The following is a 27,229-nucleotide window of genomic DNA, read 5'->3' as shown; positions in this document are numbered from 1 at the left end:
ATAACTTGTGTTCATTGCTTAGTGACGACTAGGATTTGGGTATAAGTTATTTTGATTTCTTAGTTAGAAGCGATTGGTTCTATGACGGGTACGGGAGAGGATAATCAATATTAGATAAGAATTAACGGGTTGACGGTTGGGTACAATCGATAGGCAAAATTGTTATCTGAAATGACCAAAACCATTCTTAAACTAGAGAAGTTATAAACAGGCGTCTCGGGGTACCGGTCTTAATAATGAAACTAGTTTATACAAGAGAGTCGACTAAGTTGTTAACTTGACGGGTACGGGGTTGGCGATTAATTTGAGTCTCGGTCATTTAATCACTAAATTGAATTTAAACTTCATCAAATGTGCAATCTTAACATGTAGTCGAGCGAAATCAAGATGGATGACCTTTAATTTATTGTTTTAAACAACAAAATCTTCTTTCGATTAATCCTTTGGGATTACTGACTTTTCAAACTAACTACTTGCATCGTGGCAATTCGGCCACAAAACCCCCACATTTTACTTGAATCATTTAATGTTTACAATTGTTTATTTAAGTCCTTGCGAACGATCTCGGCTTACCAGTTTTAACTATACTGCATGCGATCAGGTACACTGCCTGTGAGTGTGTAGTAATCAGTATTTCGGTAAATTGTGTTTATAAATTTAAAGCTAGATTTCGCACATCAATGCTTTCTTTCTTGGTTAATTAATTAACTACATAGATCTATCTTCCGCTGCGTGCTTTGTGATTTAATATGATAATTTGTTATATAACCCAAAAATTCCACTAATATTGCACCGCTTATTGGAACTTGCACTTGTAACAAGTGATTACATAGTCGAATCTAGGGTCACTTTTGGTGATGGAACCGTACCCATATAAGAAAAACACATAGACCGCACCTTTAAGCAATTCAGAAAACTATAACATCCCAAGCCAAGTGATATTTTGCAACCTAATTTAACACGTTTAAACTAAATTAATTCGATTTGCTTCAGGCTACTTTTGACTTTATGGAACTGTAGGACAGTTAACTAAACGTTTAATTGGGAATTAGGATAATAATGCAGAATCCTAAACCAGCGATTTTTATCTTGAAGATTAAAAGAATGACAATGAGATTACGGATTAGGCATAATAAAGCTGTAAATTAACACAATGCCCTACAAATGAAAACTATAATTTCAATCCTTAAGACAAAACCATGTTATGTGACATTGATAATCTTTTTCACCAATCTATGTCCCATCTTTGAGGCATTTATTAGATATGTTCTGTTCTCACAACCCAAAGGACATCCCATGTGAAATTATTTTGTTTTTTGTTTTTAATTATTCATATATTTTTGGTCACCATCAGTCGTTAAATGACCATTTTAACACCAAGAAGCCACACTAAACTCTATATATATGCAAGAATAACAGCAACAAATTCCGAAGTCTTACACCACACTCTTTCATTGAGAAGAAATCGTTTCAAATCATACTTCCATTATCAACATTTAGTAAAATGGCGATCCTTATGCCTAGAATTGTTAAAGCAAAAGAAACTTTCCGGCAATCATTATCAAACGAAAGAAGCAAAACTACATGAATGGCCACCCCTAAAGGCTATTTAGCAATTTATGTTGGTGAGCAAGAAAAAAAGAGATTTCTGGTTCCAGTTTCAGTGTTAAACAGAAATTCATTTCAAGAACTACTCCGTCAATCAGAAGAGGAGTTCTGGTATGACCATCCAATGGGTGGCCCTCACAATTCCATGTAGTGAAGAAATGTTTATTGACGTTGCTGCTCATTTGGGTGTACTGTGAATTAGTTAGAACGTTCAAAGTATATGTCACTAACCACTTGACAATTTTTGTACATAAAAAGATACTAGCTTGTACCAGAAATTCAAAATAGAAAATACTTTTGATATACTGAATCAACAGTGTCTCCTACACTAATAAGTTTGTTTGTGTTCAGTATCATTTAATTATATGCTGTATTTTCCAAAAATGATTCTCTAACTGTAGTCTCTAAATGTATCAGTGAAAAAGGTTTCTATAACTAACACAATTGGACACACTCGTAACTCCGGCGTGCATAGTAAATGTATTATATAGATAAAGATCACAATCGTTCTGTTTGTATGGACTTTAAACTTTTAAGTAGCTACTTTTCATGATATGAAAGATCATATGTAAATTCATATATTGTTTTCGATTGAAGTGAACTAATGTTCATTTATTTTATATAATCATATAAGTCAATAAGAGGAAGGATATTGATAAAATCTTGTGTCAAACAATTTTAGTAAGCTGTAGCTTTCATGTTACAATTCAAGATTCTCGGAGGCCCTAAAGCCCTATAATACTGGAGACTCGTTCTAATCAGACCGGAAAAAGTCATTCTTATAATTCTTCTATAGATAAGTTGACACAAGTCATCCATAACTATTGAAAAACATATTGTAACATCCTAAATATTTTATGTTGACCTTCCGTTAGTCAAACATTAACCGTTTGTTGTGTCGTTAATTTCTTTAAGCGTTAACTAATATTTGTGTTGTTAGGGGATGATTAATGGGCTTATATGTGATTATGTTATTGAGTTATGAGATGTTAATATGGTGTGTCGGTTCACCATTATGTGCCTAAGACGTTAATTGGTCATCCGTTAGTGTATATATTAGCTTCGGGCCTTAGTTTTTAGGCTAATATGACTTTTTGGACTTGTTTGTGTGGACTTTAGCCAAGCCCAATCCTTATGGACGAAAATTAGACATTAAAACTGCTTCATTAGGGTTTTCAAGTCTTGTAACCTCCATATTTAAGTTACCATAAACTCACAATTAACATATATCACAATTATAAGATCCCTTATGTGAGTTTTTGCTATTTCTTTCTTATCTCTTCATCTTTTTCCATCAAAATTCGTGGCTATATTCTAGATTAAGAGTAAGTATGTCTTTCTTTTCAATATATGATATATTAGAATGAAACCTGCTTATGTCTAGAGATTTTCATACCGAAAATTAACGTTTTCGAGCATAATTTGAGATCTCAATGATGACTATCATACAAGCAGAGTTTAGTTCTGTAAAACAGTTTATTTTGCTGTATATTAACGTTGTGTAATTATTTGGAAGTATCTTGATTCACACACATCAATTTCGATAGGATCCGTAAAGTTTTTAATACGTTTTTCATAAAATCTAGTGATAACAGTGAATTAAACGAAATTAATTTTCTGTAGTATATTCGTTTCTGAAAATATTGGGTTTTGCAAAAAGAATCACTTGATTTGGTCGAATAACGAATCGGGAATCTTGTTTTAAAGTTATATATATATATATATATATATATATTATAACGTCTTTGTCGTTTTATCATTATACAAAAAGTTAAAATAAAATATTTTCTGGAGATATATTCTTTGATGAAAAAACGAACGTTTTGCAAAAAGAATCACTTGAATCCGTTAAGTAACGAAGTAGAAATCATGTTTTGAAGTTTCATACGTATATAGTTTTTGATAAAAAAGAAACTTAAAATAAAAGAGGGAGCAGCTCAAATTTTGCAGGAGCCCGTCGAACCCTGAGTCCCATCAGAAGACATCAGCTGATGTCAGCACGCTGATGTCAGCATCTACCAGAATTTACACTTTAGTCCCTGTAGTTTGAAAGTTTATGTTTTCAGTCCCTAATGTTTCAGAAAATACAATTTGGGTCCCTAATGTTTCGAAACTTGTCACTGTTGGTCCCTGATGTTTTGCAACTTGTCATAAATGGTCCCTAAAGTTTTAAAAATGATATTTTTGGTCCCTGCAGTTTTGAATCTAACATTTCAGGTCCCTACAGTTTTAGATTTTGCAGTTTTGGTCCTTATAGTTTAAAAATCAGAATCTTCATTTTCTTTCTCATAGTTTAATATGTGATAGAAGTAATATATTGCATTTTTATCTTCTAAAACTATTGTAGCATGAATTATAGTTGTATTTTGAAATAATAAGATGTACTAATAATGCATTAAGAGGACAATGATATTGAGTATTTGTTATTAGGAATTTAATTAAGTAGAAGTTAATTAGGTTCCTTTGTATATCGTAGGTTTTGGAGGTTTGAACATTCATTGTTGCGTGTTGACGAGAGTTTGTTTTTGCGTGCTTATTGAGGTAAGATAACTACCTTTTGACATGAGGGACACAACGAAAACTTAGCTTTCATAATAAATGTTTGTTAAAGCCCTTTCGTACGTATGTTGGGTATGGGAACTTACGGGAGGTTACTTGGGTGTTGTTTATGCATGCTAATGATCTTTTATTTCTCGTTATACTTTATATGCGTGCTTAGATGTTGGAAATGATTGAGATTGATGTTTAGTTTGATACATGTTGGCTTGTACATCTAGTACACTAGAATTGGTAGGACTGCCATGTCACGAGCACGTTAAGGGCCCTAAAGCTGTATTGTTGTTGTTGTTGTTATTTGTTGTTGTTGATGATGATACTCAACTATAATTATTGTCGAAAGTGTTAAGCTTAACCCATGCTAGCCTTGGCTAGTATGCTATCGTCGCTGTCGTTTGGGGTAATCATGATAACCCCCATTCGACTCAGTCTGTTGTTGGGGTTTGCCGGATGGCGTGGGCTGGCCATTTTTGTCGATGCCAGTTTACTCGTGGATTGGTTATGCCATCCTTAACGACGCCGATGGACCACCAAATAGTCTACCCATCATGTCAGGTGTGAGGCTTCCTAAAGGTCAATTGACCGCCTTCACACAATTTATATTGTAGATAACAAGTGACATAAGTTACTTGGCTTTGTTGTGGCATAATCTGATGTTGATTTGTTGAGATGCTTATTGTCGATTGATGAGGTTGCTAGGCACATCTAGGGATATGATATTCCTAATGCTTGTTGTTGTTGCTGTTATGTGTTACTTAACATGCGTATGATAGTTTTAAAAGATGTTTGAACTGGCAACCGTTTAATACAACCTGTGGTTATCTTACTCAGCTTTAAAAGCTGACACTTGTTTGTTGAAAATGTTGTGTTTCCTCAGGTTGGTCGTTGAAGATTGCTTAGAGTGAGGCATGGGTAGATGGTTGCTTTTATGAAGACTTTATGTTGCCATAGTTTTGCCTCATTTATTTAGACTTTTAGTTATTATGTCGTTAGATATTTAGTTTGGTTGTTTGGTTGTTTGAATGTGGATTTCTTGGATTGTCGTTATGATGCAATAAGTAACACCAAAACCTTTATCGACATTTCCGTTAGGAAATGGTTAAGTTTTTAATGGGACGTTTCCGCATTTAATGGTTGCTTTATTTAAAAAAAAATTGAAATCCATATTTCTAAAAGTCGGGTGTTACACATATGCTAAAGAATCTTGTAGATAATTAAAGACTAGTTTTAGGACACTTAAATAATAACTGTGTGGAGCAGAACATATATAGTCTGCCTATCACAAAAATAACCCTCACAAAAAAAACCCATTTGCTGGTTATGTTACTTACCACTTCAATAATAACTCCGTGCATAAATGACATATCTTTCTTATGAGTTACAACTTTGGCTCTCTACTTTATCTAAAAACATCTATTAACACACCATTAAAAAGCTTTGATTAAACTAGATTTACTTAATAACATTTTGTATTAGTATTAGGAGCACTCTTAAGTGTATTAGATTTACTTGATAACATTTTGTATTAGACCGAAATCTACTTCTGTGAAGTGTTTACTTGGCGGGTATATTACAGCATTGTAAATAGCTATTTGGAATGTGCAATTCAATTCCGCATGTGTAAAAAAACTAAGTTTATGCTGTTCGAGGATACTTTGAAATGGGTCGAAATTAAAATGGGTTGATCTCTGTTCAATAAAGGTTTAACGGATGATATATGATGAGGATTCGGATTAGTCAAACTATAAAACATGCCCAGGGCACATTTATTAGTCGGTAGGATACAATGTCCTACAAATAGACCAAACCATGTGACCTTGGTATTCTTCTTCGCCAATCAACATTTGTTGTATTGAGATTTCTGGCCATACACTTTCGGCTATATTCTCTGTACTTAGTTTGTTTTCTAGTAAAGATATTAGTCTAGATCTGTGTCCTACACCTTTGTTTTGTTCTATTTTCAATCTTGTATAACAGAAGTACAGAACCATGTGAAATTATGTTTTCTTTTTTACCGTCAACATCTATCATTAAATGTATCTTTTATAACCTATATTAAACAACAAGCAACGCAAGAACACCAATTTCTGGCAAATAAGGATTTATAAATCATAACTTAGTGACCCAAATGTCCCACAAACACAAGGTTTGGTCTCAAACATCAAAACAAAACCATGTGACTTTCTACTCTTCACCAGGTACGTCCTTTCAATTCTTGTCAATGACTTCGGGTTTGTGGCTATTAAGCTTGTTATTTCTTGCAAGTTGTATGACAAACCATGTGCTTTGCATTTTTTGTTATATGGTGTCACCGTTGATCATTAAATGCCTCTTTTATCATCTACTTCGCAATAGTAGCCTCAATGACTATATATAAGAAAGCAAATAAGGGTACAGCAGATAACACCTATATACTCTACATAATCTTTCATCATCAAAAACTCCTTCCAGGCTATTTTCTTTATTGATCAAGTTCTAGAAGAATGGCCATCCTTATGCCTCGGCTCACTAAAGCAAAAAAAATTCTCCGAAGATCATTTTCTAATGAAAGAACATTAACAGACATTCCAAAAGGCTATCTTGCTGTTTATGTTGGAGAGGGAGGCAAGAAGCGGTTTATAGTTCCTGTATCGCTATTAAGCCAAGCTTCATTTCAAGAATTACTACGCCAATTTGAAGAAGAGTTTGGGTATGAGCATCCGATGGGTGGCCTCACAATTCCATGCAGTGAAAAGATATTCATTGACGTTGCTTACTCTTAATAAATATGTGACATTTTTTGTAGACTAGTTTGTATATCACTAGTTTAATTAGTTACTAAAACCATTCATGGTTTTTGTACAGAAAGCACAGTTGTCATCATTTGTATGAAATGCCAAGTTGCAATTATTCTTGATATGAAAGCAATGTCCATAACCAAATGTTATTAGTGTTATCGTTTACTTATGAATCAATTCATTTCGTAGCATATATGTTTTGGTAAACACTTGAAAAGTGGATCCTTTCGGCATCCTTTGTATTAAGAGGTCAAACATATTTGAACTAAAGAATGTGTATATCCATTTTATTAATTATTTAAGGTACTTCAGAAATAAGAAACAGAAGATATAAACTAAGCCAATCAAAGATAACTGGTTTTCGATGTTTGAATAAATAATGTGTGGAAGGCATAATAGACGGTAGTTAATTAAGTCCCTTAAAGTATTGTATCGATCCATCAACAACACTTCGTTGGATTTGACCATTCCATTGCCTATATCGAACTTGCATTTGTAAAATGTACGACATAGTCAAACCCATGGTCTCTTTCCGGTGTTGGAACTGCGTACGCCGAATAACAAAAACACATAGACAACACCTTTTAGTAAATTCTAAGAATATAACCCTGCAAACCAAGTGATAATTTACAATCTACTTTAACACGTTTAACCTAAATTTATTAGATCTGATTTAGGCTAGTTTGATTCTAAAACTGTAACAGGGTCTCCCTTGGCAATCATTAGATTAACATTTATTTGTGAATTAACATAATAATGCAGAATCCTAAACAACTGTTTCTATCCCGGATATTTAAAGAATGGCAATGAGATTACGGTGATTACGAATTAGGCATAATAAAGCTGTAAATTAACACAATGCCCTACAAATGAAAACTATGACTTCAATCCTTAAGACAAAACCATGTTATGGGACACTAATAATCTTCTTTCACCAATCTATGTCCCATCTTTGAGGCATTTATTGTATATGTTCTGTTCTCACAACCCTAAGGACATCGCCATGTGAAATTATTTTGTTTTTTGTTTTTATTTTTTCGTATTTTTTTGGTCACCATCAGCCATTAAATGTCCCTTTTATCACCAAGAAGAGCCACTAGACTATATATAAGGCAAACCATATGCAATCCATCAGCAACAAAATTTCAGAGTCCCACACCATAAGTCTTTCATTGAGAAGAATCCTTTCAAATCATTTTTCCCTTCATCAACATTTACTAAAATGGCAATCCTAATGCCTCGAATTATTCAAGCAAAACAACATATCCGCAGATCATTGTCAAACGGTAGAAGCAAAACTACATCAATGGACAACCCTAAAGGCTATTTAGCAATTTATGTTGGAGAGCAAGAAAAAAAGAGATTTGTTGTTCCAGTTTCCTTGTTAATCCAACCCTCATTTCAAGAACTACTTCGTCAATCAGAGGAAGAATTCGGGTATGACCATCCAATGGGTGGCCTCACTATTCCATGTAGTCACGATACGTATACTGATGTTGCTGCTCGTTTGGGTGTATTATAAATTAGTTAGAACGTTAAAAGTTTATGTCACTATCCACTAGACAATTTTTGTACATATATAGATATTAGCTTGTACCAAAACTTCAAAATAGAAAATATTTATGATATATTGAATCAGCAATGTCTCCTACACCGTTAAGTTTGTTTTTGTTCTGAATCATTTTTCTTTACTGGACTATCCAAAAATGATTCTCTAATTGTAGTTTCTAAATGTATCAGTGAAAACGGGTACTATAACTAACACAATTGGACACTCGTAAGTCTAGCGTGCATAGTAAATATAGTATATAGATAAAGATCACAATCGTCCTGCTTGTATGAAATTTAAAGGGTAGCTACTTTTCATGAAATGGAAGATCAGATACAAATCCATATATTGCTTTTAATTGAAGTGAAGATAATGTTCATTTATTTTGTATCAACATATAAGTCAATAATAGGAAGGATATTGTTTTGATCTTGTGTCAAACAATTTTAGTAAGGAGTAGCTTTTATCTTAATTTCAAGATTCTTAGGGGCCCTAAAGCCCTATATTACTGGCAACTCGCTCTAATCAAACCTGAACAAACCATTCTTATAATTCTTCTATAGATACCTTGACACAAGTCATCCATAACCATGGAAAAACATACGCTAAAAGAATCTAATAGAACATTAAAGATGACTAGTTTTAGGAAATCTAGATAATCACTGTGTGGAACAGAAAATATGTAACATTAACCATCTCATAGTAGTCTGCCTATCACAAAACTAGCCCATTTGTTAGTTATGTTACTTGCCACTTTGAAAAATAACTTCGTGCATAAATAAAATATATTTCTTTTAACTTACAAATTTGGCTCTCTACTTTATCTTTAAACATTTGTTGATACACCATTAAAAAACTTTTATTAAACTAGATTTACTTGATAACATTTCATAACAGGGGGTCATGGTTTTAAGCTAGTGGAAATATGTATTATGTAGACTATTTAGTATTAGTATTAGGAGCACTCTTAAGGGTAATTCCCCACAGTAAATAGATCCAAATCTATGTCACACAAATCCAACCATAAATAATGACGTTTTGCAATTCAATTCAACATGTTTAAAAAACCAATTTTACGTTATTTGAGGATACTCTGAAATGGGTCAAAATTAAAATGGGTTGATCTCTATTCAATGCAGGTTTATTATGTGGTAGGACACAATGTCCTATAAACAAATATTTTGATCACAAACATTATTAAGACAAAACCATGTGACCTTGGTAGTTGGTATTCTTCTTCGCCAATCAACACTTGTTGTATTAAGATTTCTTGCCATACACTTTCCGCAATATTCTCTGTATTTAGTTTGTTTTCGAGTAAAGATTATAGTCCAGATTTGTGTCATACATCTCTGCTTTGTTCTATTTTCCATCTTGTATAACAAAACCATGTGAAATTGTGTTTTCTATTTTTCCAGTCAACATCTATCATTAAATGTACCTTTTATCACCTATCTTAAACAACCAGCAACGCAAGATCACACATTTCAAGCAAATAATGATTTATAAGTTATACCTTAGTGACCCAAAATGTCCGACAAACACAAGGTCTTGCCTCAAAGTGTCAATACAAAACCATGTGACATTCGACTCTGCATCAGGTACTTCTTTATTACAATTCTTGTCATTAAATTTCCATCTGTCTTTTCCGTTTAGCCTGCACCCCACACTATCAATGACTTTGGATTTGTGGCTATTAAGTTTGTTATATCTTGCAAGTTGAATGACAAACCATGTGAGCTTTGCATTTTTTTTAATCTTGTGTCACCGTTTCATTGAATGTCTCTTTTAGCATCTACTTGGCAATAGTAGCCTCAACGAGTATATATAAAGGAAGCAAATAAGGCTACAACAGATAACACCTAATTATTTAACAACATCTTTATTTATCATCAAGAACTCCTTCCAGACTATTTTTCTTTCTTGGTCAAGTTCTAGAAGAATGGCCATCCTTATGCCTCGGCTCACTAAAGCAAAAAAATTCTCTGAAGATCATTTTCTAATGACAGAAGTACATTAACAGACATCCCAAAAGGCTATCTTGCTGTTTACATTGGAGAAGAAGACAAGAAGCGGTTTATAGTTCCTGTATCGCTATTAAGCCAACCTTCATTTCAAGAATTACTACGCCAATTTGAGGAAGAGTTTGGATATGAGCATCCGATGGGTGGTCTCACAATTCCATGTAGTGAAGACATATTCATTGATGTTGCTTACCGTTTATAGATATGTGACAATTTTTTTAGAAGCATAGTTTGTATATCACTAGTTTAATTACCAAAACCATTAATGGTTTGTAGATAGAAATTACAGTTTTCTTCTTTTGTAAGAAATGCAAAGTAGCAATTATTCATGATATGAAAGCACTCTCCATAACCTAATGTTATTAGTGTACATTTAATCATTATTAATGTCTCCTATATATGAATCGATTCATTTTGCAGCAGAGATGTTTTGGTCAGCATGCATCTCATTTTTTCTAGCGCGCTCTACAACATAAATTGCTAAATAGCCACTAGGGGTGTCCATTGATCAAGATTACAATTTTTGTTTGTATGAAATTTTAAAGTAGCTGTTTTTTCATGAAATGAAAGATCAATATAAAAATCCATATAATGTTTTCAATTGAAATGGAACCAATGTTCATTTATTTTGTATCACCAAAGAGAGTCAACTCATCCTTTGCAATCATTATGATACTTTAAAAACCTGATAAGTAATTAGAGGAAGGGTTTACCCCTATCGGGTATTTGAAATAAGCATTTCTACTTCGAGAGAGCTCTCTAACGCGGACCCGGTTAAAAAAACTTATGTTAGACCTCCTGCTGTCGAATCGCGACACGAAGTTTTAAGCGAAATTCACCCGTAAAAAAAAAAGTAATTAGAAGAAGAATATTTATATGATCTTTTTGGTAATGTTAACATGAAGACGCTGAGAACGTAGTGTTTAGCATTCATCCAAAAAATTTAAAACAATTGATCAAATCTGTGCGATGTTGTTTTTAAGTCTGATAGTTTAAAGACAAATCAAAAACACAAGTTTAATCAATTATAATTAGGTTTCCAATCTTTCAATGATCACTTGCAAAACTACTAATCATAAATGGGCGGGTTCCCGATCAACGGTTCCATTTTCAAGGTCAATCCACCCACAATGATAATCGTAACCATTGACTAGTCAAAGTGTGACCTTGAAAGTCATGCTCCAAAGTAATGTCATTCATATTCAATATAATTGTTTCGTACGGAAGGGGAGCAAGTCATGAAACATAATACATGTGCAAACTGAATTAATTTGTTCTTCTTCAGGCTAATTCGAAATGGTTCAAACTGGGTAAACCGATAATAATTAAATGTATATGTAAACTAACTGAAAAAACAGAATCATAAGCCCATGGTTTCGATCTAGTCTACTTCGTTCGGATCGCTTTAACTCTCTTCATGATCTCGCTCTCTCTCAGTGGTATTGTTGCTTTTTGAGAGAAGTTTTTTTTTTGACCAGTCTTTTTTGAGAGAAGGTTTAATTTAAAGTAATTTAATTTAAAAAGTTTAATTTAAATTTGTTTATTGAGAGAAAAAACAAAAATTGTCACTTTGGCCGAGTGGTTAAGGCGTCTATCTGCTAAGTAGATGGGGCTCTCCGCGAGAGTTCGAATCTCTGAATCGACGTGTTTTTTTTTTTCCTTTCGTTTTACACTTTTACATAGTTAAAATGTCAATATTGTACATAGTTTTGAAAAGACTAGCATTGTATTCGCGTGATGCGGCGGCGGTTTGGTAGTGATGACGATTGGCGGTGGTGACGGTAGCCGTGGTGGTGTTGTTCATGGTGGGTGCAACTGTGTAAGTAATTTGTGTAAATGTAATTGATGTAAAGTGATAGTAGATATAATTTAGAAGATAAAGGATTCATAACGTAAATTAATTTATAAAGGGTAAAATGGTAATTTTCCATCTAACATTTTTATGAGATAGAAAGAGATAATTATTATAAGATAGTATAAATAATATACTCATATTTATGTAATTCGTAGATATATTTTATTATAGGTTCTTTATATAGTACTCGTATTTGTTAAGTTAATAAGTTAAATTGACGTGTTTATGATCTATACCATCAAATCATCAATTGATGTATCATATATTACTAGATTTTAGACTTGTGTCCAACATTGGATGCGGGGTTTACAATATTCTCGATATTAGAATTTTATACATTTAATTCATAAAAGCTTATAATTTTGAAGATATAGGGTTCTAAGTGTATACTTTGCAAGTTGTAGTATAATAATCACATGTTCGTCAGTGTTATTATTAGTTGAGACATATTGATGGAATTGTTTGCCGTAGTCATTTCACAAAGCGCATGCTACAATAACTTTTTAATTATAGAATTTTCCAAAACCAGTTTACTCATAATATGATATTATTATGAAAGATAATTAACATTTAAAGTATTAACATATTTGTAATAATGTACTTGACATTTAAGTAAATGTATTTGATTATGATACGGACCAATAACACTAATAAGTTTATTTTCAATCACCTGTCTTATGATATTTAGATAACAATTTGGATTATTTTGATATTCTTTGATAACAATTATGACTCTTGATTTGAATGAAAATTATAACTTTAAAAAATTGAATATGAATACTTTTTGAAACTTTTTAAAGTTTTTTAAAAATATTTTCTCAAGTTGATGGCTAAAAATAAATATAAATAAAGTGTTCAAGGCTAAAAAGTATAAATTATTGACGAAAACAAAAAAGTGTAAATTAATGAGATTTTTTCTATAAATTAATATAAATACCAATATAATAATATATTTGGATAACTATTATTAGGATTTTTAATTTATAGTTAATCTAATTGATGACATAAGCGAAAATCAGTTTAATGAAATTGAAAGATTTAATTGGTTAATAATTCATTAGTTCAACTGTTTTATAATATATATTAAGATTATATATTCTTTTTTCAAAACGTTGATTTAATATAATAAAATACTAATGATGTAAAGTTAAATGCTTATAACTGATATCTATTTATTATGTTTACTAGGTTTTTTACCCACGCGATGTGTGAATGTTGAATTTATTTTTCAAAACTTTTAACATAGACAATCAATAAAATGTGATCTAGTTATCGTAATTTTATTGTGTTGTGTATTTTGCTAGCTATGTAAATAGAAATTTTAAAAAATAGAATCTAACTGTTACAGTTTACAAAGTTAAAAAATAAAATAATCGACTTAAAAAAAATCACATTTATTAATCATAAAAATGAATATATCTAGTTCTTTTGTATAATGATGTTTTAAAAAATTATTATTCACCAAGAATCTGCAACCTCTATGTCTAGTTAACGAAAATCTAACAAAAATAACATAAAAAAAAAACATTTAGCTTGAAATCTGTTTATATAAACAACCAATTCATGTTAATATAGTAAACTAATTTGCATGAAAATATAAAACCTAAAAACCATAACTATATTTACTTTGAGTCGTAAGAAAGCAATACAAAAATTTATGTTGTTTACATTCATTCATCTATTTATATATGCAAAAATCTATATGTTAGGGAAGATGATTTAAGAATTGGGTAAGAAATCTATATATATTTCCTATAAATTTAAGATTTTATTATTAAAGTAATTTAGGTTTTTTTAATGTTTAATTAGTTTCTTTATTTATATATCCTCTATATCTATATAGTTTTTAAAAATATCTAAAACATTCAAATTAAAGAATATGGAGTATATTAACAAATCAAATGAATTTCATAGTTTAGTTTTCTAAACTTTGTCGTAACGTAGAATCAATTATAAAAAAGATATGATGTTTTTATAATGATTTTAAATCTATTTCACTTTTTTTTCTATATTTAATTCCAATATAAAGATTAATATTGTAGAGAAAAATATGGAGATGACACATAGGATTAATCCTATGTGACAATATTATAAGATAGTTTTAAGTTAAAGATGCTCTAGAATCATTCGATTTTTTACTGTTTTAATAATTATATAGATATGATAAAAATCCTACATGTTATAATTTAATAAAAACATATTATATTAAAACTTGAAACTTCATTAAAAAAGAAAAATTGATTTTAAAGAAGAAAAAGGATATAAAACGTAAGAATATTAGTTTCCATAGTTATTAATAACTATAATTATTGGGATAATGCTAATGGAAGCCCTTTTGGGCTTTAGATAATAGTTTTATTAATGTTAACTTTAATTAAATATAAATCAAGGATTCCATTCATTAAATGTCTATGACCCGTCGATAATTGCTACTCCTATTTTTACTCCTAACATTTTATTCCATTATTAACTCAAACAACTGATATGTATTATTGGAGTTAGAGAGAGAGGGGAGGGAGAAGCAAAAAGATGTTTGATCGGAAATATAAATGCATAACAAAAAGCCAAAAAGTATAATTCACAATGTATATGTTAATATAATAAAGTATATAATGATATTATTCCTTACCATTTCCCTTAGCTTTTTCCTTTCCCATTTCTTATGTCAACCAAACACCTCCTTAAATATCCTAACACAATATACATTACTTTTTTCTCTAACATTTCATTCATTCTAAACCTGTTATCGGCTATCTCTCTGCAACTGTTTGTAAGTATATCCTTATAAAACTCTCTGCTTTACTTTTGCTCTTATTTTTGTTTTACTCGTTACTATATCTATTTGACTTTTATGTCATATAAAATTGATACTTTGCATCTTTTATTAGTTATATGTCCATTTGGATTGCGTATATTATACTCTCTTTTTATTGTATATGTTAATTTAATTGTTACTAACAACATTATAGACTACTAGAGTGGTACCCACGCGTTGCAGTGACGACGGTCTATAACGATTTAAACACGGTAACAGTTTATAACGGTCAGTTTACTTTCATATATCATTCTAAAAAAAGTCACGTATTAGGTGCAAAAAATAATGAAGTGCAAACACTGACCATGAAAAATAATTATTTACAATTGTAGCGAAGATGACCAAGACAATTAAAAAAATAAATAGTCAAAGATTAAAATTTATACAAATGACATAATTGGTTCGTAATTTCGTGAGTTATAAAAATGCAATTATTGTTTAAACATTTTGTAATATAATTTATGACAATTAAGATGTTTTTTCTTATCCGTAGCTATAATAATTTTAGAGTTAATGGAGATTTTATAACAATAGGGGTTTTAGGTAATTGTGGATTTTTTTTATTAAGAGTAATTTTGAAATTTTAAGGATAAGGTGTGTGGAGGTAGTTTAAATGTAGTGGGTATATTGGGGGGGGGGGGAGCCGGAAAGCTCAACCCTCAATTTTATCCAATCAAATTACTCCACCTTATTTCAACCCTCCAACTTTTTTTCAACCTTTTTTTAGTGACATCTAAAACTCCCAACCTTTTCTTCACATTTTAATAATTTATCCTTAACTTTATAAACTTTACATAACTAACCCTTTTTAATTTATAACTTTTATTAATAGCCAAATATTACATAACACTTAAAAACATTACATTTTCAAAGTAAAAACACACAAGTACGTAATAAAAACACACAATGTATAACTTGAAAAAAAAACATAACTACTCCTGATTCTCATCATCGTTGATTGACATATTTCCTAATCCACGGTACGCGCGTTCGTTAAGCCACCACTTGTCGTGTTCTGGGCATTTGACTTCATCCGTTGTTTTGTCTTCCCCGCAATTGTCGTGGTACGATTCGACCCAAGTGCATTGGTCACCCAACGTGTGACCCGCCTGAAAAACATCATTGACCACCCCCTTCACCCTCTTGATCTCATCCTGCAGAAACAAAGAATATGTCTCTTCGTGCTTCGAGACCTTGTGGCCTGGTGCTTCTATAATAGCAACATGTTACTCACATTGTCATTTTTTCTTACGTAGGTAACCCAGGACCCTGGAGAGATTAGTTTGAAGGATGGTGTCCTCTTTGATATCGGCCATGATTCGTGTTTTCATCTCATCTTCGGTCAGATGAGGTCGGTGACCATTGTGTTTTCATGATGAGGACGCCATTTGGTTAGAATGAGTGAGTGACTTTGTAAAAGAATGAAATTTAGAGTTGATGATGAATCTAAATTGTGCTGTAAGTTTCTATTTATAGGACTATAAGTGTAAATGTTTTTGAATTTTTGGTCGTTTAAGGGGCTAAAAGTGTAAATATTTTGAGTTCAAACGTTAGAGGGACTGAAAGTGTAAATATTTTAAATTTTGAACGTTGGAGGAGCGTCTTTGAAATCTACCTATAAATACTGGGACCTTATAAAAGATTTCAGATCAAAACTCAAACTTCTATATATCTGAAATGGCTTCTTCATCAAATGCCCCTAACCGAAAACTACCAATGACTGTCGATCAAGTGAATGACAGTATCATGGCTGATATCCTCGACCACCGAATGTTCAAAGAGGAACTTGTTGCCGTTGGTCGAAAACTAAAGGCGAAGAGGCAATGGTGTAAAAAAGAAATCTATTATATACAAACCGGACATTGTACTAATGTTGAGTGTCAATACTTTACTTATTTGCAGGGTAAGATCGACAAGATTGAAAAAACTATGGAAGAACTTGCTAATACGGTCATCAACTTGAACCATTTGATCATAAATGCCGAAACAGTTTACGAACAAAAAAAATAAGTGTTCAATATGTTGTAATGTTAACTACTTTTAATTATGTTGTAATGTACTATTTTAAATAATAAAATGTCATTTTAAGAATTTATATGAAGTGTGTGTTGTGTTTTTGGAAGTTTAAATGGGTAAAATATATAAGAAAATAAAAAAATAAAGAACTTTCATATACTTGCCACTTCTGGCCCTGACTTCCTCTTTCTTCCCCTCCTAGTCCTCCAACGGTCAAAAGAAGTTTCACCAACTTGTCACTTCTGGCCCCTTTCTTCTCCAACTCTCGGCGAGCTCCCATCTCGCCCGACCCAGCTCGCGCTCAACTCGCCGAACTTGCAGCCGAAGCTCTCCAGCTCTCTCGCAACTCGCCCCCATCTCCCTCAAAGCTAGAAATTAAATGGAGGGGTGATAGTTTGTTTATAAAGGTAATATAGATTAGGAATAATGTTGGATTTGAACAATCCTCCAGAAGAGGAATACAATAATGATGATATAGATGAAACATTGAATAATTAACCTTTTATTGGCCAAACTTTTAGCACTTTTGAAGAGGCATATATTTTTTACGATAATTATGCCAAACAACAAGGTTTTGCAGTTCGTAAATATAGTTCTGATAAAAGAAATGATAAGACAGTTAGGCGGGATATTTGTTGTCATCGAGAAGGAAAGAAGCAATTAAAACTAGTTGATCTCTCCAAGAATCACCGCATTTTTCTTTATTTCGTCTTTTGATTTATTTGGTATTACGATTTGTACTTCGGTTTATACATTTGTATTCATTTATTTGTTAAAACTTTGATTCATGTTTTTTTTATGCGGTATACACTGCTAATCATATGTGTTTTTAATCTATTTTAGTTATGCGCAAATGATTTTGCTAGTTTATTAAAGAAGTCGGTCGTGCAACATAACTAAAAGGGATTTTGCTAACTAGTGCCCCTACTGCACTAGTTAAGAAGCATTTAATAATCAGGTTATTTTCTTATTAATCAAAAATTATATTTAATGTGTATTAATTTAACCTAACAATTTATATGTTTAAATGAATAATTAATACATATTTTCATATTTTAAGAATGTTGCACTTTATTAAATGTTTCATTAAATGCTACTTAAATGGTGCATTAGGGGCACTAGTTAGCAAATCTTTAATTAAAAACTAGTGCAAGTTGGAAAAAAAAAAAAGAACCAGGTAGGTGGTTATGTTTGAAAAGTTTGAAGTCTACGAATAGGATCTCAAATTAGGGAACAAATGATTTATTATTCATAAGCACTAAGACTAAGAGGAGTGGATGTGACTTTGTCCGACTCTCGCCTTTTGTCACCAAGAGTCGCCTCTCACACCACCCCCTTGTCAGACTTGTGTTTTGCCCGACCTCCACAGCTCGCCCCTTTGTGCTCCAAAGTCAGCCAAGGTCGCCCTGAACACCACCCCCTCTCGCCAACTTCTCATAAATCCACCAATTTTTACCTTTTTTACATACAACACTCCCTTACCCTATATGTCACTTGACACAAGTCACCTCACTCTTTAAAATCCATCTATTTCCACCTTTTTTAAGGGACAACTCTTCTTACACCACATGATACATGGCGCAAGTCGCCCCCCTCTCCCTTTCTTCCCACTCCTCTTAGTCTAAATAGATAGTATCTTTGATTTATTATTTAATTATACTTAAAATAATTAGAATTTTTATCTAGAGCCCAAACGGCTTCCATTCACAATACCCTAATTATTATGTCTATAAATTTAAATAAGAAAATAATAATCAGTCAAATTTGTTTAATTAAAATTAAATATAAAAACTAAATAATGTATATGACATCAACATTTTGATCTAATGAATATAATTAAAAATTGAACTTCATCTAAGGGTTCAAACTCCTTCAATTTAAAATTTAGGTTTTTTTTTTATATATATTTAGAAGTAATTCCTTTTCTGCATATTTAAAATCGTATAAGATAAACAAAAATATCAAAAATAGAAGATAAATAAAATATTTATACTACTTCCACATGCATTTAAAAGGGTTGTCACTTTTAAGATATGTACAATTCAATAAAGCACAAGTACAAGTGTCTTAATACATGAGAGTCCCATTTTGTTTTTTACTTAATAAACTTAATAATCAAGAACTTAATGTATTCAGTCAAATTTTATTTTTTTTTTACTTAATAAACAAACTGTTATTTACCTATTTTTTACTTAATACATTCAGACATTATTTATACATTCGATACATTCAGCATTTAGTCACTTGAGCATTTAATGACTAAAAAAAAGGAGCCTAAGTCTTAAAATTAAGAGTAGTCCCCTTTTTTTTCCCGCTTAAGGTTTTGTATATTCTTATTGAAAATCTTAAAAAGTTGTTTTCGAGGGTTTCTTTCATGGAAGATAACCACAAGATGAATAACTTTAACTCAAACTCATGTTTCATCAACAGAACAAAGTTATGTTGGTATACTTTGTTTTCTCATGGTTTTGATCTTATAAGGATCATTTGAAATGGTTTTAATGTCATGATGTTGATTGAACAGGTGACAAAAAGGGTTCCAAGGTTAGTTGGTGATATACAGTAAGAATATGAAATAAAGTAAGTCTGATCCATGTCCAGGACGAATTTATGTGAATCAAAATATAGGTCATTAGGTGGTAAGACACAAGGTCCTATAAATGAGAACTATGATCTCAAACCTTATGACAGAACCATGTGAAATTGGAAATCTTCACCAATCTGCACTTATTGTATACAGAATTCTAGCCATACACTTTCCATCTATGTCTCATCTTTCAGGCATTAATTAACAATGTTCTGTTTTCCAACCTGGAGGACATAGCCATGTGAATTTGTTTTCTTTTTCTTTTTCTCAAGATTATTAGTCATTCACACTCTATATAAAGCAATCCATAAGCAAGCCACAACAACAAGTTTTCTGAGTCTTCTACCACATCTTGAATTAAGAAAATAAAAATCCTTTCAAGACTTTTTCCCCTCATCAAAATTTAACAGAATGGCCATCCTTATGCCCCGAATTATTCAAGCAAAACAAATTTTCCGGAGATCATTATCCAATGGAAGAAGCACAACATTAATGGACACACCGAAAGGCTATGTAGCAATTTACATTGGAGAACAAGAAAAGAAGAGATTTGTGGTTCCAGTTTCAGTGTTAAGCCAACCTTTATTTCAAGAACTACTTCGCCAATCAGAGGAAGAGTTCGGGTATGACCATCCAATGGGTGGCCTTACAATTCCATGTAGTCAAGATATGTTCAATGACGTTGCTTCTCGTTTGGGTGTACTATAAGTAGTTAGAACTTTGGTTGTTAGAAAAAGTATATGTATCATTAACCACTAGACAGTTTCAGTACATAAATAGTTTGTATGAAATTCTTTACAATCGACGATGTAAATTTTCTAACTATTATACAAAGATTATGAAACCGAAGTTGCTCCTAATACAAGACCAAATGTCATAGGCATTGGCAACCATAGATGCATGTACATTTCTTGACTATTGTCTACTAAAGAATCCACTACCTAGTTTAAATTCTAAAAAAATATGAGTTTTTGCATGTAAGGGATCGATTGGCTTTTGCTATATCTGTACATGTATATGATTTATATTTACTGTATATAGAGTGCCTAATGTACTGTGTACATGTATCTAACAAATGGCCCATTTGTACTAGGCCCAAATACTTCACCAATATTCTTATCACTGTTCTAGGCTTCTAGCTCTTGTAACATATATATTGGAGTAACATACAATTTTTTTTTATTTTTTTTTGTTTTTTTGGAACAACATAGTAACATAACTATATAAGAGACTTAAAAATCTTGTATTTGGGCCTAGTACAAATGGGCCATTATCTATACTCTTAATTAAAAATTATCCACCCATGTTGAAAGTTTATAAGATTTTGGACATGCGATTTTACTTTTTTGCCCTTCTTCACCCTTTTAGTCTTCCCTCTCCCAATAAATATCTTCTAATAAATACATCTATACTTCTATACTCCTAATTAAAAAATATTCACCCATGTTGAAAGTTTACAAGATTTAAGACATGCGATTTTACTTTTTTGCCCTTCTTCACCCCTTTAGTCTTCCCTTTTCCAATAAATATCTTCTAATAAATACAAATACCCTTCATCAAAAGCAGACACATTAAATATTAATATTTCTCTTTTCTATACCCTAAAACACATACACAACATATTCATATGGAGTCGGGAATTATAGCGGTACATTATCTATTAATATGGATCCCGATCAAGCAAAAGTCGTAATTAACGAGATCAAAAGATTTCAAGATCAAGAGGAGGTCGTAATTAAGGATATTAAAAGATTTTAAGATTACAACAATCGAAACTCTCTCAATGATATCCGTTGCAACGCGCGGGTAGCATGATCGTATTCCTGTTGGAACCACATTAGTGTGACTGTCACTGATCATGTATCATTCCTGATATGATAATTGACGATAAACTGAAATCCCTATGTCTAGGTAAATATATGATGGGCGTATTTACTCTTAGAGAAGTAGTATCGGGTTTCCCATTAGGTGATTGTAACTAAGAGGACTAATGATACACACGTTAAACACCAGAAGGGTTGAATATGTAAATACTAAAGGGTTGAATGTGTAATTACTCTCATTATAAATAGAGGGTAATTAACCTTAAGTTAAGGTTAATCCCAACACATAATAAACCCTAAAATTCGTGCATCATGTTCCAGCCGAATTACTCATCCCATTATTACTCAATCACCATGTTATGGGAACCCGAAATCAATAGCAATTATGCTTTAATGTTCTTACAGGTTCCACAGGACGATTGGGGATGTTTTATCACTCGAATCGAATCATGTTTATTCCAACATGTGGTATCAGAGACTCGTTACGAACAATAAGTCGTGATTCGGTTCGAATTTGATGAATTTCGCGAACTAAAAATCTGCAGAATTAGAACTTCGTGCTGACGTCATCACGAACTAAAGCCCACTTCGTGCTGACGTCATCATGGACTAAAGACCACTTCACGCTGATGTCATCTTCGTGCTGACGTCATCTTTGTGCTGACGTCATCATGGTTTATGCTGCTCTTCGCGCTTACGTCCTCTTCGTGCTTACGTCACCTTCACGCTTATGTGATCACACGAACTTCAGCTTATCTTTATACACGAATTAACTACAAGCTCGTGCTTACGTCATCACGAGTGTATGACATCTTCGTGCTGACATCATCACGACTTTATGATATCTTCGTGCTTATGTCCTCACGACTTAATGATATTTTCGTTCCAATGTCAACATGACTTATGATGACTTCGTGCTTATGTTATCACGAACTATTGCCTAACTTTGTGCTTGCTTGATTACAAGTAATTACTTAAGTTTATGTATACTGAATACGATCTTAGCTGATGAATGTGTTCGTGCTTGGACCCCTTGGACCCCAGCCAGGGGCTCTTCCTCTTGGACCCCGCTCCCAGGGGCGTTGCCCCCGGACCCCCGTAATGTGTGGGGGCTTCGCACTAATGTACATGGTTTCATCATTTGTGCCCAAAGGTCAAATATGATTCTCATGGTGCGTTCTTTTCCTTTTGGATAATGAACACTAAGTATATTGATTCTGCCCAAAGGTGATTTAATACACTTTGTGTGCTAAAAGGAATATTTTTCATGCATAAGATACACGATTCTTAATTTTGTGCCCAAAGGTCAAAAGATAAGCGTTGTGCCGCATGACCCTAATGCTCATGTATACTTAGATATTAGTTAATTCTGCCCAAAGGTGATGTACATCTAAGTAGAGATTTATGTCAACTTATTGTTTTGGTGTTTACAATAGGTTACCTATCACTGGCTTCATTAGTATAATGGTCTTAGTCTCATTACTTTTAGGAACATTACTTTAGCCTCTTACGTATTTAGGCATTACGTTAGTTCCATTACTTTTAGAGACATTACTTAATAAGCCTTAGATATCTAATTATGAGGAACATTATTATTAGCCCTTAGTTAAGTTTAGGCATTAGTTTAGTTCCATTACTTTTATAGATATTGCTTAGTCTGCCTTAGATAGCTAATTATGTCACTATAATCTTATTGCCCTTAGTTTTAGGCATTACTTCAATAATCTTCTATTATTTGTATCATAAATTGATATCCTCCTTATTTCCACTGTAGTACCTAACTTAAGCATTAAGCCGCTTATTGACGCAAACTTTGCTTCATGAAAAGGTTAATTACCTCTAACTCTGGAGATGCTAGATCTTGACTATGTCATTCGCCATGATGAACCCACTGCTATTACTGCTAACTTTTCCGCAGCTCATAAAGCGAATTTTTAAGAAAGTGGGAAAGGGCAAATCACTTGTCACTAATGATGGTTAGGAACTTCATCAATCATAGTATCTGAGGGAATGTATAAGGCGTATGCAAGTAGCTTAAATACAAAGGAAATAGCAGTATTTGTGAACACAAAATGAATATGACTGACATGACTCATAAGTTTAAGAGTCCTAAAATGGAAGTCTCTGACAATTTTCTTATGCATTTTATAATGACCTCATTGCTTGCTCATTCCGACACCTTCAAAATTAGATATAATGCTATGAAGGATAAATGGTTGATGAGTGAACGAATAGCAATGTGTGTGCAGGAAAATGGTCGCCTTAAGTTGGGCCAACCTATATTTGTTCACCTTACTACCACTGCTGATTCCATTAAGAGGAAAGATATAATAGTAATAAGACTGCAAATTAAAGTTCAAAAGGCTAATCATGGTGCTTATACCTCTAGTTTTGAGTCCTTGACGAGCAATCCTAACTACAAATTCTGATTGTGCCCAGATTGCCCTAAAATCAAGGAGTAGCTAGCTAAGAAAGGTAACTTATTTCATGTAATATTTGATTCTTTTTATGATGTATCTATTAATACATGTGTGAGCGATTCTAATTATATGGTTCATGTGATTAACTCAACATAAGGATTCCAAACAAATCAGAAGCTATCAAATGACCAAAGAAAGCTTAGACTTGGAAGGTTTGATCTCTTATATGTTGAAACCATGGAGACTTATGATTTACATATAAACACTTGAAAGTGTATTAGACTAGTGGATACCTTATGTGTACCGAGAATTTCTCGGAACCTTGTATCTATTTCTCTAGTTTAAGACCTTGAAAGTTATGTAATTATTCATGGTTACGACGAGATTGCCATTACTCATAATAATGAATTCCTTGGTCCTAGTTTCTTAGGTGGATTGTTGTAAAAGTTAGAACTAGATCATATTTTTCTCACAGTCTTTGTTGTCTCATAATATTGATGACATAACTAAAACAAAGACAAAATCACCTAACTAATTAAGAGAATTACTCCATATAGTGGCATAAATACCTTAGCCACATTTTACGAGTTTGCATGATACGACTCATAAAGGATGGAATATTACATTCTCTTGACTTTTGTGATTTTGAAACATGTATTCAATGGCTTAAGGGATTAAGAAAGGAGCCACTAGAAGTTCCAACCTGTTGGAAATAATTCACTCTGATGTTAGTGGCCCCTATCTCGCATCCATTCATCATTTATTAGAATCATTAGCGATTATTCACATTATATGCACCTATATTTGATCTGAACCCTTAGAGACTTTTATAGATTTTATAACTTTGGTTTTAAACCAACTTGATCATAAAATAAAAGTTGTGAGATCAGATAGAGGAAGTGAGTATTATGGTTGACATATTGATATTGATCAAGCTCTTAATCCTTTCCATAACTTTTGAAAGGAACAAGACATAAGTAACCAATATACCATGTTTGGTTCTCCTCAACAAAATTTTATGTTGCTAAAAGGAGAAACAGAACCTTAATGGACATGGTGAAAAGTATGTTTGTCAACACTAACTTACCTACTTTCCTTTGGACTGAGGTCTTACGCACAGCTGTTCATATACTCAATAAGAGTTCCATTAGAATCTGTCCTTAAGACTCCTGAACAGAAAAGAAAATGAGTCTAAAATATATGAACGTATGAGGTTGTTCTCTGCCAAAGCATAACTCTATAACCCTAACTTAAAGAAACTGAATCCTAAATCACTTACTTGTTTCTTTATCGGTTATTAATCTTACTGTCTTTCCTACACTACTAGCATTATTGACACGTAGCATGTCACATTTCTTGAGAACTAAGAGATCAGTGGGAGCACGACAAATCATAACTTAAGATTTGCAAGAAGTACAAGAAGTGGGAGGAACCACTTGTCGGTTATTATTACTCCTCTGATAACTCCTCTTGTACCCAACGTTGCTCCTAATATCACTGATCCACCTTCTCTATCAGAATTCTAAACCTCCTAATTAGAGTACTACTAATGATAAAGCATCTTATTAATAATGCTAAAGCAAAGCATCTTACTACTAATGCTAAAGCATCTTCCTTATTGAACCTGAAAATCAACTCAGGAGATCATCTCGGTCACTCATGACCATAACTTTGATGATTTCATTATTTAACTGAAGTTGAGGACATTGGAAAGCTTACTGGTCGTACCTCTTATTAAGAAGTCATTAATAGCGATCATGCCGCTTAGTAGAATGAAGCCATAATTTGAGAGCTTAATACCATATAGCATAATGACGTTTGGGACTTGGTTGAATTTCCTGAAGAATCCAAACCTGTAGGTTGTAAATGGATCTTCAAAACCAAATTAGACCCGAATGGAAACGTCACACGCTATAAGGCCATAACCATTTGCGAAGGGCTTTACTCAGAAGGAAGGAATCGATTATCAAGAGACCTTATCTCCTGTCTCATAAAGATTCCTTAAGGATCATCATGGCATTCGTATCTCATTATGATTTAGAGTTACATTAGATGGATGTCAAGACCACTTTCCTAAATGCAAACTTGCATTAAGAAGGATACATGTGAACCTGAAGTTCCATAAAGTAAATAGCACATGATCTGCAAGTTAAATAAGTCCATATACAGGTTGAAGCAAGCATCACTAAAATGGTACACTAAGTTTAATGAAGTCATAAGAGGACAAGACTTCCTAAGAAAATCAAGTGGATTAATGTACCTATCTCAAGATCAGTGGGAGTAAATTTGTAATCCTTGTTTTGCATGTGAATGTTATACTTGCAAATAACAACTTGGATATGTTGCATGAGTTGAAGCGTTTACTTTTCGCAGAATGTCGACATAAAAGATCTCGGTGATGCCTTTAATGTCACAGGTATCAAAATACATCGGGATAGGCGTAATGATGTTCTAGTTCTTTCTCAAAAGACTTATATTGAACATATTTTAGAACGTCATAACATGCAACACTACACACCCACTATAGATCTATTAGTAAAAGGAAATGTATGTGATTGTTTCCAAAGTCTGAATATTGAGATTAAAGAAAGGGCAAATGAGGATGATACCTTACTCGTAAGTAGTTAAGAGCATTACATACGCTCAGGTCTGTACTCGTTCAGATATCGCTTACATTGCCGGTATGCTTGGGAGTTAAGTATATAATCCCGGATTAGCATATTGGAAAATGGCTAAAAAGGTTCTACGATATCTGCAAAGGACTAAAGACTACATATTAACTTATAGGAGAGGTGACAACTTAGAAGTAGTGGGATGTTCTAATTCCAATAAAAAATCTACTTCTGAATGTATATTTATGATTAGCTGACAAACCTATCTTTTGACGGAGTCATAAGTAGAAACTGACTGCAACGTCTACCATGATGTCTGAATGTTCATAATTTCATGTCATGAGATGTTGTTAAAGAACCTGGTCAGTGGACTCGAAAGTCGTCAACTTTATTATTAGACCATTGAAGTTTTACTGTGATAACTCAGCTACCGTAATTCTTTGAACAGTAACAGTTCAACTGGCGCTGAGATGTATCTCGATACAAAGTATCTGTTTTATGTGAACGGAATGAGGAAAATGTTCTTTATATTGAGTACATAAGTACACATAATATGCTACTGGATCCAATGACCGAAGGTCTTCCTC

At 32.6% G+C, this 27,229-nt stretch overlaps 3 protein-coding genes and 2 pseudogenes across 3 annotated transcripts; all 5 read left to right on the top strand.

Moving 5' to 3' along the window:
- Positions 1-1,447: 1,447 nt before the first annotated feature.
- On the top strand, positions 1,448-1,918 carry LOC122600389 (annotated as a pseudogene).
- Positions 1,919-6,554: 4,636 nt separating this feature from the next.
- Positions 6,555-7,085, top strand: LOC122600406 (auxin-responsive protein SAUR21-like). Its single transcript, XM_043773121.1, has one exon. The coding sequence runs from the start codon at positions 6,648-6,650 to the stop codon at positions 6,924-6,926; it is 279 nt and encodes a 92-aa protein (XP_043629056.1). The 5' UTR covers positions 6,555-6,647; the 3' UTR covers positions 6,927-7,085.
- A 980-nt stretch (positions 7,086-8,065) lies between these two features.
- On the top strand, positions 8,066-8,579 carry LOC122600379 (auxin-responsive protein SAUR21-like). Its single transcript, XM_043773091.1, has one exon. The coding sequence runs from the start codon at positions 8,164-8,166 to the stop codon at positions 8,461-8,463; it is 300 nt and encodes a 99-aa protein (XP_043629026.1). The 5' UTR covers positions 8,066-8,163; the 3' UTR covers positions 8,464-8,579.
- Positions 8,580-10,333: 1,754 nt separating this feature from the next.
- LOC122608131 lies at positions 10,334-10,894 on the top strand (annotated as a pseudogene).
- Positions 10,895-20,101: 9,207 nt separating this feature from the next.
- On the top strand, positions 20,102-20,647 carry LOC122608121 (auxin-responsive protein SAUR21-like). Its single transcript, XM_043781218.1, has one exon. It carries the CDS (start codon positions 20,199-20,201, stop codon positions 20,493-20,495), a length of 297 nt encoding a protein of 98 aa, XP_043637153.1. The 5' UTR covers positions 20,102-20,198; the 3' UTR covers positions 20,496-20,647.
- The last annotated feature ends 6,582 nt before the right edge of the window (positions 20,648-27,229 follow it).

Source organism: Erigeron canadensis, chromosome 1 (assembly GCF_010389155.1).
Source record: "Erigeron canadensis isolate Cc75 chromosome 1, C_canadensis_v1, whole genome shotgun sequence".
Lineage (NCBI taxonomy): Eukaryota > Viridiplantae > Streptophyta > Magnoliopsida > Asterales > Asteraceae > Erigeron > Erigeron canadensis.
The sequence above is the reverse complement of the archived record's forward strand: the minus strand, read 5'-3'. Positions and strand labels throughout refer to the sequence as shown.

What these genes read in the sequence shown, in the direction of transcription:
- LOC122600379 (XM_043773091.1), top strand. Translation starts at nt 8,164, where the DNA reads ATGGCAATCCTAATGCCTCGAATTATTCAAGCAAAACAACATATCCGC.
- LOC122600406 (XM_043773121.1), top strand. Translation starts at nt 6,648, where the DNA reads ATGGCCATCCTTATGCCTCGGCTCACTAAAGCAAAAAAAATTCTCCGA.
- LOC122608121 (XM_043781218.1), top strand. Translation starts at nt 20,199, where the DNA reads ATGGCCATCCTTATGCCCCGAATTATTCAAGCAAAACAAATTTTCCGG.